We start from the raw sequence: 13,161 nt of genomic DNA on the forward strand, positions 1-13,161 counted from the left end.
CCACGCCCGTTCACACTAGTTCTATGTTATCCCGCTTTCCCATCCATTCCCTACGCACAAGGGGCAATTTACAGAGGGCCAATTAACCGACAAACCCGCACGTCTTTGGGATGTGGGAGGAAACCCATGGAGAACATGCAAACTCCACACAGACAGCACCCAAGGTCGGGATTGAACCTGGCTCTCTGGCAATGTGTGGAACCATCTCTACCAAAGTAAAGGAGCTGCAGATGCTGGAATGGTGATGGCCTAAATTATTGCAGAGATACGTTTGCTTATGTTGCTAGGATCGCAGAATGTGATCATTCTGAGGCATATTTCCTGTAAATGTCCTTTCATCATGTTGGGCGTCACGGTGGCACAGCGGTAGAGCTGCTGCCTTACAGCGCCAGAGACCCAGACTACGGGTGCTGTCTGTGGAGTTTGTATGTTGTCCTCATGACCTGCATAGATTTTCCCAGGGTGTTCCAGTTTCCTCCCACACTCCAAACACCTACAGGTATGTTGGTTAATTGGCTTGGTATGATTGTAAATTGTCCCTAATGTGCGTGGGATTGGGTCAGTGAGGTGATTGCTTGTCGGTGCGGACTCGGTGGGCCGAAGAGCCTGTTTCCGCGTTGTATCGCTAAACTAAACTAGACTAAAATCATGGTTGATGTTGTCGTTTCAGCTGATTGCTGGAACCGCCCTGTCTATTTGCAGCCTCGCTGCTAATTGAAAGTCCACGTGGAGAACCGAAGGGTGTGACTTCCCCTTTCTGTGCAAGCTTGATCAGGGACCCTGTGCGTGAAGCAAAACAAGATTAAAAGATATCCGGGAGCCCCACTGATGAACGAAGGGGGCAAGGAACTGCAGATGGTGGAATCTTGAGCAAAACACAAAGTGCTGGAAGAACATGTGACAATAATAAACTAAACAAAAATAAATTATGAAGCACCGTGTTCACTGCAGATATTGAAACTTTGAGCAAAACACAATGTGCTGGAGGAAGTCAATGGGTCAGGCAGCATCTATGGAGGGAATGGACGGGCGACACTTCCAGTCTGGACCCTTCTGAGTCAACAACTTCAAGTTCGAGGGCGTGCATATCTCTGAAGGTCTGTCCCGGACCCAGCACATCGATGCAATCATAAAGAAGGCCCATCAACACCTCGACTTCTTTGGAAGATGGAGGAGGTTTGGAATGTTGACGAGCACTCTGGAGAGCACATTGACTGGTGGAATCGTGGCCTGGTTTGGCAACTCAAATGCACAGGAATGAAGGAGATTGTAAGGAGTGGTGAACACTGCCCGGTCCATGGCGGCTATTGACTTCCCCACCATCAAAGGGATCTATAGGAGTTACTGTCTCAAAAAGGCAGCCAGCATCACCAGAGACCTACACCACCCTGGCCGTGATCTCATCTCATCTCACTCCTACCATTGGAAACATAACATAACATAACAACACTTTATTGTCACTCGGCTTTTTACACCGAACGAAATTTCAGTAGTCACACAAAACACAGCAAAAAAGAAAAGAACACAGGACACCCGACCCCAACACAAACATCCATCACAGTGACTCCAAACACCCCCTCACTGTGATGGAGGCAACAAAACTTCCCCTCTCTTCCCCCCGCACCCACGGACAGGCAGCTCGACCCCTACCGAGGCAAACGACACGCACAGCCCCCGCAAGGGGATGGAAGGCCCCGCGGCCGAGCCGCCCTGGGCACCGAAACGTCCCGCAGCCAAGCCACACCGGACACCGAAACGTCCCGCGGCTGAGCCGCACCGGGCGATGTTAAGTCCAGCGGCCAAGCCGCGCCGGGCACTGAAACGTCCCGCGGCTGAGCCGCACCGGGCACTGAAACGTCCCGCGGCCGAGCCGCACCGGGCGATGTTAAGTCCAGCGGCCGAGCCACACCGGGCACTGAAACGTCCCGCGGCCGAGCCGCGCTGGTGATGTTAAGTCCAGCGGCCATGCCGCGCCGGGCACCGAAACGTCCCGCGGCCGAGCCGCGCTGGCGATGTTAAGTCCAGCGGCCGAGCCGCACTGGGCACTGAAACGTCCCGCGGCCGAGCCGCGCTGGCGATGTTAAGTCCAGCGGCCAAGTCGCACCGGGCACTGAAACGTCCCGCAGCCGAGCCGCGCTGGCGATGTTAAGTCCAGCGGCCGAGCCGCACTGGGCACTGAAACGTCCCGCAGCCGAGCTGCGCCGGCGATGGAAGGCCCCGCGGGCGAGCTGCGCCCCGGGGAAGAGACCTAATAAAAGAAAGGTTTCCCCCGCCCCACCCCACACCCACACCCCACCCCCCCACCACACATACACAGCCAAAAACAGAAACAAAAACCATCCCAACACCGACACAGACAAAAAAAAAGACAAACAGACTGCCAGAGAGCCGCAACCGAAAGAAGGTACAAGAGCCTAAAAACTAACGTCCAGGTTCCGGAACAGATTCTTCCCAACAACCATCAAGCTATTGAACACTGGACAACACTAACCTCAACGATGGACTGTCTTTGGTTCCACGAAGGGGCTTCTGGATTTTTTACACTAGTATTGGGTTCATTCATTTCTTGAATTTTTATTTGTTATATATTATCTGTGTGTAATGTGTTTACCGGCCTGTTCTGCTGCTGCAAGTAAGAATTTCATTATTCTGTTATTGACCATATCAACACTCTTGACCTGACTCTTGAATGGGACATTTCTGGCAGCCAGAAGAAAGGTCTTCAAGACCCAAAAAGGCCTTCTGTCCTTTCCCTCCACAGGTGCTGCCTGACGCGCTGAGTTCCTCCAGCACCTTGTATTTTGGGTGCAGCCTTAATGCCTGGTTGCTTTTGGTTGACAGATGCTGGGTGGAAGTTTGGACTGAAGGTGCAAGATAGCTGCGTACACTGCACCAGTTGTAAAGTGAGAGAAGGTGGAAGTTGTTCACTGCAAGGTGTTCTCTTGTGCCTACAGAATGACCAACCAGGATGATGACGAGGAAGAGCTCGCTAAGGAACGTCGTCGCAAGGCTCGCCAGGACAGGCTGCGGGATTCGGCGCTCAACCAGGACACCGTGGAATTCAATTCCCAAAGCAGCAGGTACACAGACCGGCTTCAAACAGGGTTCATTGTCTCCAGTTTGAATCTTCCAGCTGACAGCATCAACCGGTCCAGCACGCAGCTTACCAGAGAGAGAGAGAGAGAGAGAGAGAGCTGCACTGGGAAGGAGTGTGGGACGGAGGTAGAGGTGTACGTGCAGGGCACCATTCCCTGACCACTATACCCCTGGAGACAGTGTTCCTTCCATTGATCAATAGCTCAATGGGTTAAGAGGTTAATGGATCAATGGGGTTAATGCGTCAACAGGTTAATGGGTCAATTGGTTAACTGGTCAATGAGTTAATGCATCGCTGGTATCTTATTGTCAATTCTTTAGTGAAATTCAATTTTTTTTCACACACTACTAGTTTAGTTTAGTATATTGTCACGTGTACTGCGGTATAGTGAAAAGCTTTTTGTTGCGTGCTATCCAGTCAGCGGAAAGACCACAGCCAAGCCATCCACGATGCACAGACACAGGAGTACAGATACAACGTACAGTGCAAGATAAAGAACAGTAAAATCCGATTAAAGATAGTCTGAGGGTCTCCAATGAGGTAGATGGTAGCTCAGGACCACTCTCAAGTTGTTGATACAATAGACAATAGACAATAGGTGCAGGAGGAGGCCATTCGGCCAGCACCACCATTCATGGCTGATCATTCTCAATCAGTACCCCGTTCCTGCCTTCTCCCCACACCCCCTGACTCCGCTATCCTTAAGAGCTCTATCCAGCTCTCTCTTGAATGCATTCAGAGAATTGGCCTCCACTGCCTTCTGAGGCAGAGAATTCCACAGATTCACAACTCTCTGACTGAAAAAGTTTTTCCTCATCTCAGTTCTAAATGGCCTACCCCTTATTCTTAAACTGTGGCCCCCTTGTCCTGGACTCCCCCAACATTGGGAACATGTTTCCTGCCTCTAATGTGTCCAACACCTTAATAATCTTATACGTTTCGATAAGATCTCCTCTCATCCTGAACGATGGTTCAGGTGCCTGATAACAGCTGGGAATAAACAGTCCCTGAATCTGGAGGTGTGCATTTTCACACTTCTGTACCTCCTGCCTGATGGGAGAAAAGGGAGTGAGCGGGGTGAGACTGGTCCTTGATTGTGCTGGTGGCCTTGCCGAGGCAGCGTGAAGTGCAGATGAAGTCAATGGAAGGGAGGTTGGTTTATAGCAAGAGGATTTGAGTTTAGGAGCAGGGAGGTTCTACTGCAGTTGTACAGGGCATTGGTGAGCCCGCACCTGGAGTATTGTGTGCAGTTTTGGTCTCCTAATCTGAGGAAAGACGTTTTTGCCTTAGAGGGAGTACAGAGAAGGTTCACCAGATTGATCCCTGGGATGGCGAGACTTTCATATGAAGAAAGACTGGATAGACTAGGCTTGTACTCGCTGGAATTTAGAAGACTGAGGGGGGATCTTATAGAAACATATAAAATTCTTAAGGGGTTGGAGAGGCTAGATGCGGGAAGATTGTTCCCGATGTTGGGGAAGTCCAGAACCAGGGGTCACAGCTTAAGGATAAGGGGGAAATCTTTTAGGACCGAGATGAGAAAACATTTCTTCACACAGAGAGTGGTGAGTCTGTGGAATTCTCTGCCACAGAAGGTAGTTGAGGCCAGTTCATTGGCTATATTTAAGAGGGAGTTAGATGTGGCCCTTGTGGCTAAAGGGATCAGGGGGTATGGAGAGAAGGCAGGTACAGGTTACTGAGCTGGATGATCAGCCATGATCATATTGAATGGCGGTGCAGGCTCGAAGGGCCGAATGGCCTACTCCTGCACCTATTTTCTATGTTTCTATGTGATGGTCTGGGCTCCATCCACAATTCTCGGCAATTTCTTGCGGCCTTGGATGGAGCTGTTCCCAAACCATGCTGTGATGCATCCCGATAAAATGCTTTCTACGGCGCATCTGTAGAAGTCGGTGGGAGTTGCAGGGGGACGTGTCGAACTTCCTAAGCCTTCGAAGGAAGTAGAGGCATTTGTGTAGGAAAGAATTGCAGACGCTGGTTTATATCGAAGGTAGACACAAAATGCTGGAGTAACTCAGCCGGGACAGGCAGCATCTCTGGAGAGAAGGAATGGGTGACGTTTCTTGGTCATTGTTGCAGTATGGGTGGCCCAGGACCATTTGCTGATGATATACACTCCTAGGAACTTGGAGCCTTCAACCGTCTCTGCTTTGGTGCTGTCGATGTATACCGTATACAGTGACATTATACAGAATACAGTAATGTATACAGTGACAGTCATGCCATACCATAGGCACAATTGTTAACACTCAAGAGTTAACACATCCTGTACCTTTCAAACCCAAAGTTTTTCTCAAAATGGTGAGTCGTATCTTGGCCACAAGGCCCGTTACCCTGGCAGTGACTCTGGGTCGGAGTTGCAGTGGTTCGGCCTGGCCTGGTGATGTGTTGGTGTCCTCCGTGCCGCTGCAGGCCGTGTCCGATCCGCGCACTTGGCTACTTGGAGCAGCACCCGATCTAATGGAGCCCCAGGCAGCTGCAGGGCCTCCAGCGGCCCACTCCGTCGCCTCGACACACTCCCATGCCTCCTCGAGATCGGCCCTTTGAACGAGCCGCCCCTGGCCTCCCACGGCCATCGCTCGGCTGTGCCCTAGAGCACCCCCCGCAGCTGACCCAGAGCGCCACCTAGAGCACGGGAGGTGAGCCCCCAACCGCTAACCAGCACCGATCTTGCCTCCGCCCACCGCCGCCATCTTGAAGTCAGGAACATCATGGTTACATTAACACATTGAATCTTACAGTTACCCATGTTGCTCAAAGTTTCATATAGTTGTTATTCACCTACAGTTGAATCTTCCCAAGGGAAGCGCAGGCGCAGTAAAGACAAAGGGATTCATGTGAGTTCAGCCACTCTGCTGAAAAAACCCAAGAGAAAAGGAGTAGAGTAATGGGTAGATTGGGCTGGCAGGGGAGGGATGGGCTGAAGAACCTCCTCGCTGTTTAGTTTTTAGTTTCGAGATACAGCAAGGAAACAGGCCCTTCGGCCGACCTGGTCCTCGCCGACCAGCGATCCACGCACATTAACACTATCCTACACCCACGAGGGACAATTTTTACATTGCCATCTGAATTATGAAGCACCATGTTCACGGCAGATGTTGGAATCTTGAGCAAAACACAAAATGCTGGAGGAACTCAGCGGGTCAGGCAGCACCTGTGGAGGGAATGGACAGGCGACATTTCGGGTCGGTACAGCTCCTTCAGAGTTAGAGAGCTAGATTTCCAAGATGAATGGAGTTGGATGGAGAAGTGCAACAGTAAACTGGTAGTTGTTACCAATCTGGAAGGAGTAGTTTAGTTTAGTTGGCTTAGTTTAGAGATATAGCGCGGGAATAGGCCCTTAGGCCCACTGAATCCGCGCTGACTTATACTATCTTACACGCACTGGAGACAGTTTACAATTTTACCAAGTCATTTAGCCCACAAACCTCTGTGTCTTTGGAGTGTAGGAGGAGAAAACCCACACAGGTCACGGGGAGAAGGTACAAATTTTGTATAGACAAGCATCCGTAGTCGGGATCGAACCTGGGTTTCTGGCGCCGCAAGGCAGTAACCCCACCGCTGCTCCACAGTAGAAGATCATCTGTGTCCAGCACCACAAACAGGATCTAGTACAGTTTACTTCAGACAAATATTTGCTTTGTCCGAGCTCGAAATTTCAATGTCTCAAATCATTTCCCATTCACGAAGCCCTTGATCCATTCATAAGTCCAAGATGTAGAAGTTGGATCCAAGTGGCGTGTCTTCCTATGTTACATTTATGGCTATGTGGAGCAACGCCAGTCTCCTGCACCTGCCAACTTCAGAAAGTCTGCCTAACCTGCCCCTTCCAGTCCATTACATTCGATATATTTCACTCAAATAAAAAGTAAATTTATTGACTGCAGTGTTAACATGGTGTCAATTTTAGCGCGCCTGACCGCAGACGTAAAGAGACAGGAGGGTATTTAGGAGATACGGCTGCAGGGTGAATATAACTGAGTCAGACAGGGTGATGGAATAGGCCCAGACATTGAAGTTAATAAGTTAATCACGTTGGCTGTGAATCAGACATGATCACATATGGGATATTCGTTCCCAAAACATAACGCCCAGCACGGGAGAAATGAATTGCTAAATTCACACAGACCAGACTCCCCACCATCAACTCCATCTGCACTTCACGCTGCCTCAGAAAAGCAGCCAATGTAATCAAAGACTTGTCCCACCCCGCTCCCGTCCGGATAGGTACAGAAGCTTGACAGCGCGCACCACCAAACTCAGGAACAGCTTCTTCCCCGCAGTTATCAAGCTTCTGAACGGTCCTTCCGCAAGCTAGGGTACTGTCTGATTCACCTCAACCCCATTGCGGACATTGGACTTTGTCTCTGGAACTGATGCGCTACAATGCAGAGAACTATATTCTGCACTCTGTATCATCCCCTTTGCTCTACCTGTTGTACTTGGGTTTGACTGGATTGTATTTATGTATAGTCGTATCTGATCTGATTGGATATCAGGCAAAACAAAGCTTTTCACTGTACTTTGGTACATATGACACTAATAAATCTAAACCTAAAACTCTAGCTAAGTCCAGAAATAGCAGCAGGCAAAACTGCCCGTATGAGCCAGAATTTGCACAGATCCAATTTATTCCCCATTGGTCTTGTGCACTGTTCCAGAGCTGGCCCTGCTGCCCCCTGGTGGATTTGTGAATTATAACTCCCAAATCATGGACTCAGTAGTTTTTAGTTTGCAGCAGGCCCCTCGGCCCCTGAACCCACCACATCAACCATTCGATCTCCCGTTCACGCCAGTTCAACCTTATCCCACTTTCTCATTCACTCTCTACATACCAGGGGCAATTTATGGGGCTCAATTACCCTACAGACAATACAATACAATATACAATACAATACAATATATCTTTATTGTCATTGTACAGGGGTACAACGAGATTGGGAATGCGCCTCCCATACGATGCAATAATTTAATTAGCTAGTCGCTATTAATTTAAACAACCCAATGAAACAAATTGTAACAGTTTTAAAACAGAATAAAGTGCAAGTAGATATGTGCCGGTTCACTGTGCGATGTGACCATCCGGCTCAGCAGGACCAGCTCATAGCAGCTATCAAGTCAAGTCAGTCAAGTCAATTTTATTTGTATAGCACATTTAAAAACAACCCACGTTGACCAAAGTGCTGTACATTTGATTAGGTTCCAATAGAAAAAAAATGAAAACATACAGTAGCACGCAAACAGTTCACAGCGCCTCCTCAATGAGCCTCAAAATGACCCATCCCTATGGCCCTGGGGATGAAGCTGTTCCTGAGTCTGGAGGTGCGGGCGTAGAAGGCCTTGTATCGTCTGCCCGATGGTAGAAGACCTGCACGTCTTTGAGACGGGGGAGGAAACCGGAGCACCCGAAAAAACCCCACGCCATCGCAGGGAAAACATGCAAACTCCGCACAAACAGCAGCCAAGGTCAGGATCGAACCCGGGTCTCTGGCGCTGTGGGGCAGCAGCTCTACCCGCTGCGCCACTGTGTCACACGTGTGTATGCACATAACGTGAGAATTAGAAGCAGGAACATTCACCCTTCGAATCTGTTCCACTATTTATCAAGATGGTGCCTTCTACGCCCGCACCTCCAGTCTTTCCCATGCTAAACTCACATTCCTACGTTGCCTCGATGTCCAAAAGTCCAAAAGGTAACATTTTTACACAAAGGATGGTGAGTACATGGAATGAACTGCCAGAGGATGTAGCTGAGGCAGGCACTATCACAACGTATAAGAAACATTTAGACAAGTGCATGGATACGATAGGTTTAGAGGGATATATGGGTCAGACGCAGGCAGGTGGGACTAGTGTAGCTGGGGCATGTTGGTTGGCATGGGCAAGTTGCACTAAATGCTGTACACTGTATCTACACTGTGGACAGCATGATTGTAATCATGTATAGTTGTTTATTTAACTGGATAGCAGACAAACAAAAGCTTTTCACTGTAGCTCGGTTCATGTGACAATAATAAACCAAACTAAACCAAACTATGAAGCATCGTGTTCACTGCAGATGTAGGGATTTTGAGCGAAACGGAAGGAGCTGGGGGAACTCAGCGGGTCAGGCAGCATCCGTGGAGGGAATGGACAGGTAGAATTTCGAGACCGCACCCTTCGTCAAACTGATTAAATATGTTTGATTCCAGAGCCTAAAAATGATTACTGCCATCAGTAGTGCTTCCCTTAGTAGTGCTTCCCTTACTATCGAGTTTCAACTAATTTCAGCACTCCACTCTATCTTAAACCAGCTGGTGGGCAGTGGGCAGGTGCTACAGACCTGCACGGGAAGATAGACGTTCCCGCCCTCACGAGTCTTGGGTAGATGAGGCTGGTCAGCCTGGGAAGGCAATCCATCTAGGAGAGGGAACACTCTGATCTGAAACCTCCACTGCCTTGTGGCCATACCCAGTCATGGAAAAGGTTCCAGGAGTAACCCTCAAGAAAATCCGGAGTCGGAGTCCCTCAGGCAGTTCGTCGTTGTCTACAACCTCGTTCTGGCAGCTCCTGCGATGGCGCTGGTGCCAAACTGTAACGGCCCTGCTGTTCCTTTGGATCGATCAGCGACGTGGAGAGGGGGGACGTGCTGCATGGGCAACAGCCTGTCCTTCATATGACATCGCCCAGGCTTGCATCTGACCACACATCCAACTAGGATGCATCACCCATGGTCAGCCATGACCGAGGGGGCCTAAGAATAAGAAGGCTTTTGAAGTTTAATCCATTGCATGAAGTCACATATCCTTGCATGACTAATTATGCATTTTGTATTAGCAAATGGGGATTAATTCTTTGACACCAGGAACTGCAGATGCTGGTTTACCAAAAAAAAAGAGACACAAAGTGCTGGAGTGACTCAGTGAGTCAGTCAGCATCACTGAAGAACATCGACAGGTGATGTTTCGGGTCTTAATTCACAACTAGATACTTTTTTCTAAAAATAGCACCGAAATATCCATTGCAAAAACACTGAAGCATAAAATGTAATTATTATGACAATCATAATAGTTGAGTTGTTATTGATAGCTCTGGTAGTTTGGAGTTGATGTGGAGAGGATGTTTCCAGAAGTGAGAGTCTAGGACCAAAGAGCACAGCCTCAGAATAAAAGGACTATCGTTGGAATGGAGATGAGGAAGAATTTATTTAGCCAGAGGGTGATGAATCTGTGGAATTCATTGCCACGGAGGGGTGTAGATGCCAAGTCATTGGATATTTTAAAAGCGGTGATTGACAATTTTTGATTCGTAAGGGCGCCAAAGATTACGGGGAGAAGGTAGGAGAATGGGGTTGAGAGGGGAAAAATAGATCAGCCATGATCGAATGGTGGGGCTGACTCGAATGGTCTAATTCTGCTCCTCAGTGTTATGGTTTTAAGTGGTGTGTTCAATTGGCAAGTGCATGTCTAAGATAGCCCCAGTGAACAACAAGTAGTTTGCCCATGGTTCTGTGGCCAAAGAGGCCTATATAATCCTTTGTCTGTGCTCCCCGTGGCCTCAGCAGCCAAGCACAATAAAGTGGATTTTATAATTTGCGTCATTGCGATGTTTGGCTGCCAATTCTCAAAAATAAACTTGGAGGACTCTGCGTTTAAATTTCCTTTTCACATTTCACCAGCACCGACTTTACAATCCTGCAGAGAAGTCATTTTTTTCGGAATCATTTTTCTTTTCACCTCATGGTGTTGACACTTTAAATTTTATACAACATCTGCAGAATTCAAGTTGGTGAAATCGGATGTCACTGCGTAACAGGAGGATGGCAGCTCACCTAGCCAAAGCTTGGATAAGATTCGTAGAACTTGGGGAATGTATTCTGGTTAAGCTACTGAGCTCCAAAAGAGAGGTTTGGGGGTGGGGGGATAATAAAATAACCTTCACATTGCGAGCTGCTGCTGTTTTTAAAAAATGCTAGAAAACACCAAATATAGACACAAAGTGCTAAAGTAACTCTGCGGGTCAGGCAGCATCTCTGGACGAAAAAGGATGGGTGACCTTTCGGGTCAGGACCCTCCTTCAGACCAAATAACAGCTTCATTCAGAGGAAAATTAAATTTGAAAACAAAAACACTTTAGATTTCACTGCAACAAGATATGAAACTGAGGTTACTTGCTTCCAACTGAGGAGAGAGTTTATTCCCTGAAAGTGGCGTCGCAGGTAGGTAGGGAGGTGAGGATGAATTGAGGCACGCTGCCCTTCATTAGTGAGGGTTTACGTATAGACGTTGTGATGTCATGTTACAGTTGTACAAGCCGTTGGCCAGGCCACACTTGGATTACTGCCTTCAGTTTTAGTCACCCTGCTGCAAGAAAGCTGACATTAAACTGGAAAGGGTGCGGGTAAGATTTATGAGGATATTTGCAGGACTCCAGGACCTGAGCAATAGGGACAGGCTGGGCAGACTTGGAATTTATTCCTTGGAATGCAGGAGGCTGAGGGGTGATCTTAAAGAGGTGCACACGGTCATGAGGGGAATTGGTGATGTGAATGATCAGAGTCTTTTACCCAGAGTAGGAAAATCAATAAATATAGGGTGCAGGTTTAAGGTGAGAGGGACAAGTTTTAACAGGAACCTGAAGGGCAACCTTTTCATTCAAAGGGTGGTGGTTACACGGAACGAGTTGCCAAATGAAGTAGTCGAGGCAGGTACTATAACATCCTTTGCACAGGTGCATGGGTGGGAAAGGTTTGGAGGGATGTGGGCCAAACACTGGCAAGTCGGACTAGTGTAGATGGTGCATGGAGGGATGTGGGCCAAACACTGGCAAGTGGTACCAGTGTAGATGGTGCATTCTGGTCGCCATGGACAATATGGGCCAAGGGGCCTGTTTCCATGCTGTTCAACCTTATGACTCCTATTCCTGTGTCTCTACCTAGGAAAGGTTTAGAGGGATAAGGACCAAATGTGGGCAAGTAAGACTAGCTTAGATGGGGCATCCCAGTCAGCATGGACATTAGGCAGAAAAGTCTGTTTCTATGCTGTATGACCCTGTGTCCCTGTGCCTCTGTAACTGGGACTCTATGTCACTGTGCCTCTGTAACTCTGTGCCCCATTTAAACTAGTCCCATTTGCCTGCATTTGGCCCCTATCCCTCTAAATCTTTCCTATCCCTGTCCAAGTGTCTTTTAAATGTCATTATAGTCCATGCCTCAACTACCTCCTCTGGCAGCTGGTTCCATATATCTACCACCTATGTCCTCTAGCTCTTGATTTCCCTACTCTGGGTAAAAGACTCTATGCATTAAGCTTACTTATTCCTATCATGGTTTTATACATCCCTATAAGGTCACCCCTCTGCCTCATGCGCTCCAAGGAATCAAGTCCTAGGCTGCCCAACCTGTCCCTTTAGTTCAGGCCCAGAAGTCAATAGACAATAGACAATAGGTGCAGGAGGCCATTCGGCCCTTCGAGCCAGCACCGCCATTCAATGTGATCATGGCTGATCATTCTCAATCAGTACCCCGTTCCTGCCTTCTCCCCATACCCCCTGACTCCGCTATCCTTAAGAGCTCTATCTAGCTCTCTCTTGAATGTATTCAGAGAATTGGCCTCCACTGCCTTCCGAGGCAGAGAATTCCACAGATTCACAACTCTCTGATTGAAAAAGTTTTTCCTCATCTCAGTTCTAAACGGCCTACCCCTTATTCTATAAAAAACTGTGGCCCCTTGTTCTGGACTCCCCCAACATTGGGAACACGTTTCCTGCCTCTAACGTGTCCAACCCCTTAATAATCTTATACGTTCCGATAAGATCTCCTCTCATCCTTCTAAATTCCAGTGTATACAAGCCTAGTCGCTCCAGTCTTTCAACATATGACAGTCCCGCCATTCCGCAAATTAACCTAGTAAACCTACGCTGCACGCCTTCAATAGCAAGAATGTCCTTCCTCAAATTTGGAGATTTTTACATCCTCAAAGTCCTGGCAACATTCTCGTCCATCCTGACATAAGCTGACCAAGTTGCCGTTCTGGATTTGTCTCATTTACCTATATTTGACCCCT

At 48.3% G+C, this 13,161-nt stretch overlaps 1 protein-coding gene across 8 annotated transcripts in view; it reads left to right on the forward strand.

Annotated features, from left to right (window-relative positions):
• Positions 1-13,161, forward strand: part of LOC144604972 (non-muscle caldesmon-like) — a 195,818-nt gene that overhangs the window by 139,320 nt on the left and 43,337 nt on the right. For all 8 annotated transcript variants that reach the window (XM_078419914.1, XM_078419920.1, XM_078419918.1 and 5 more), the window contains one exon: positions 2,955-3,080. In XM_078419914.1, the coding sequence (XP_078276040.1) occupies positions 2,955-3,080 (126 nt within the window). The remainder of the gene's footprint in view (positions 1-2,954; positions 3,081-13,161) is intronic.

The sequence above is a fragment of the Rhinoraja longicauda genome, chromosome 23 (assembly GCF_053455715.1).
Source record: "Rhinoraja longicauda isolate Sanriku21f chromosome 23, sRhiLon1.1, whole genome shotgun sequence".
In the NCBI taxonomy this organism is placed as follows: Eukaryota; Metazoa; Chordata; class Chondrichthyes; order Rajiformes; family Arhynchobatidae; genus Rhinoraja; species Rhinoraja longicauda.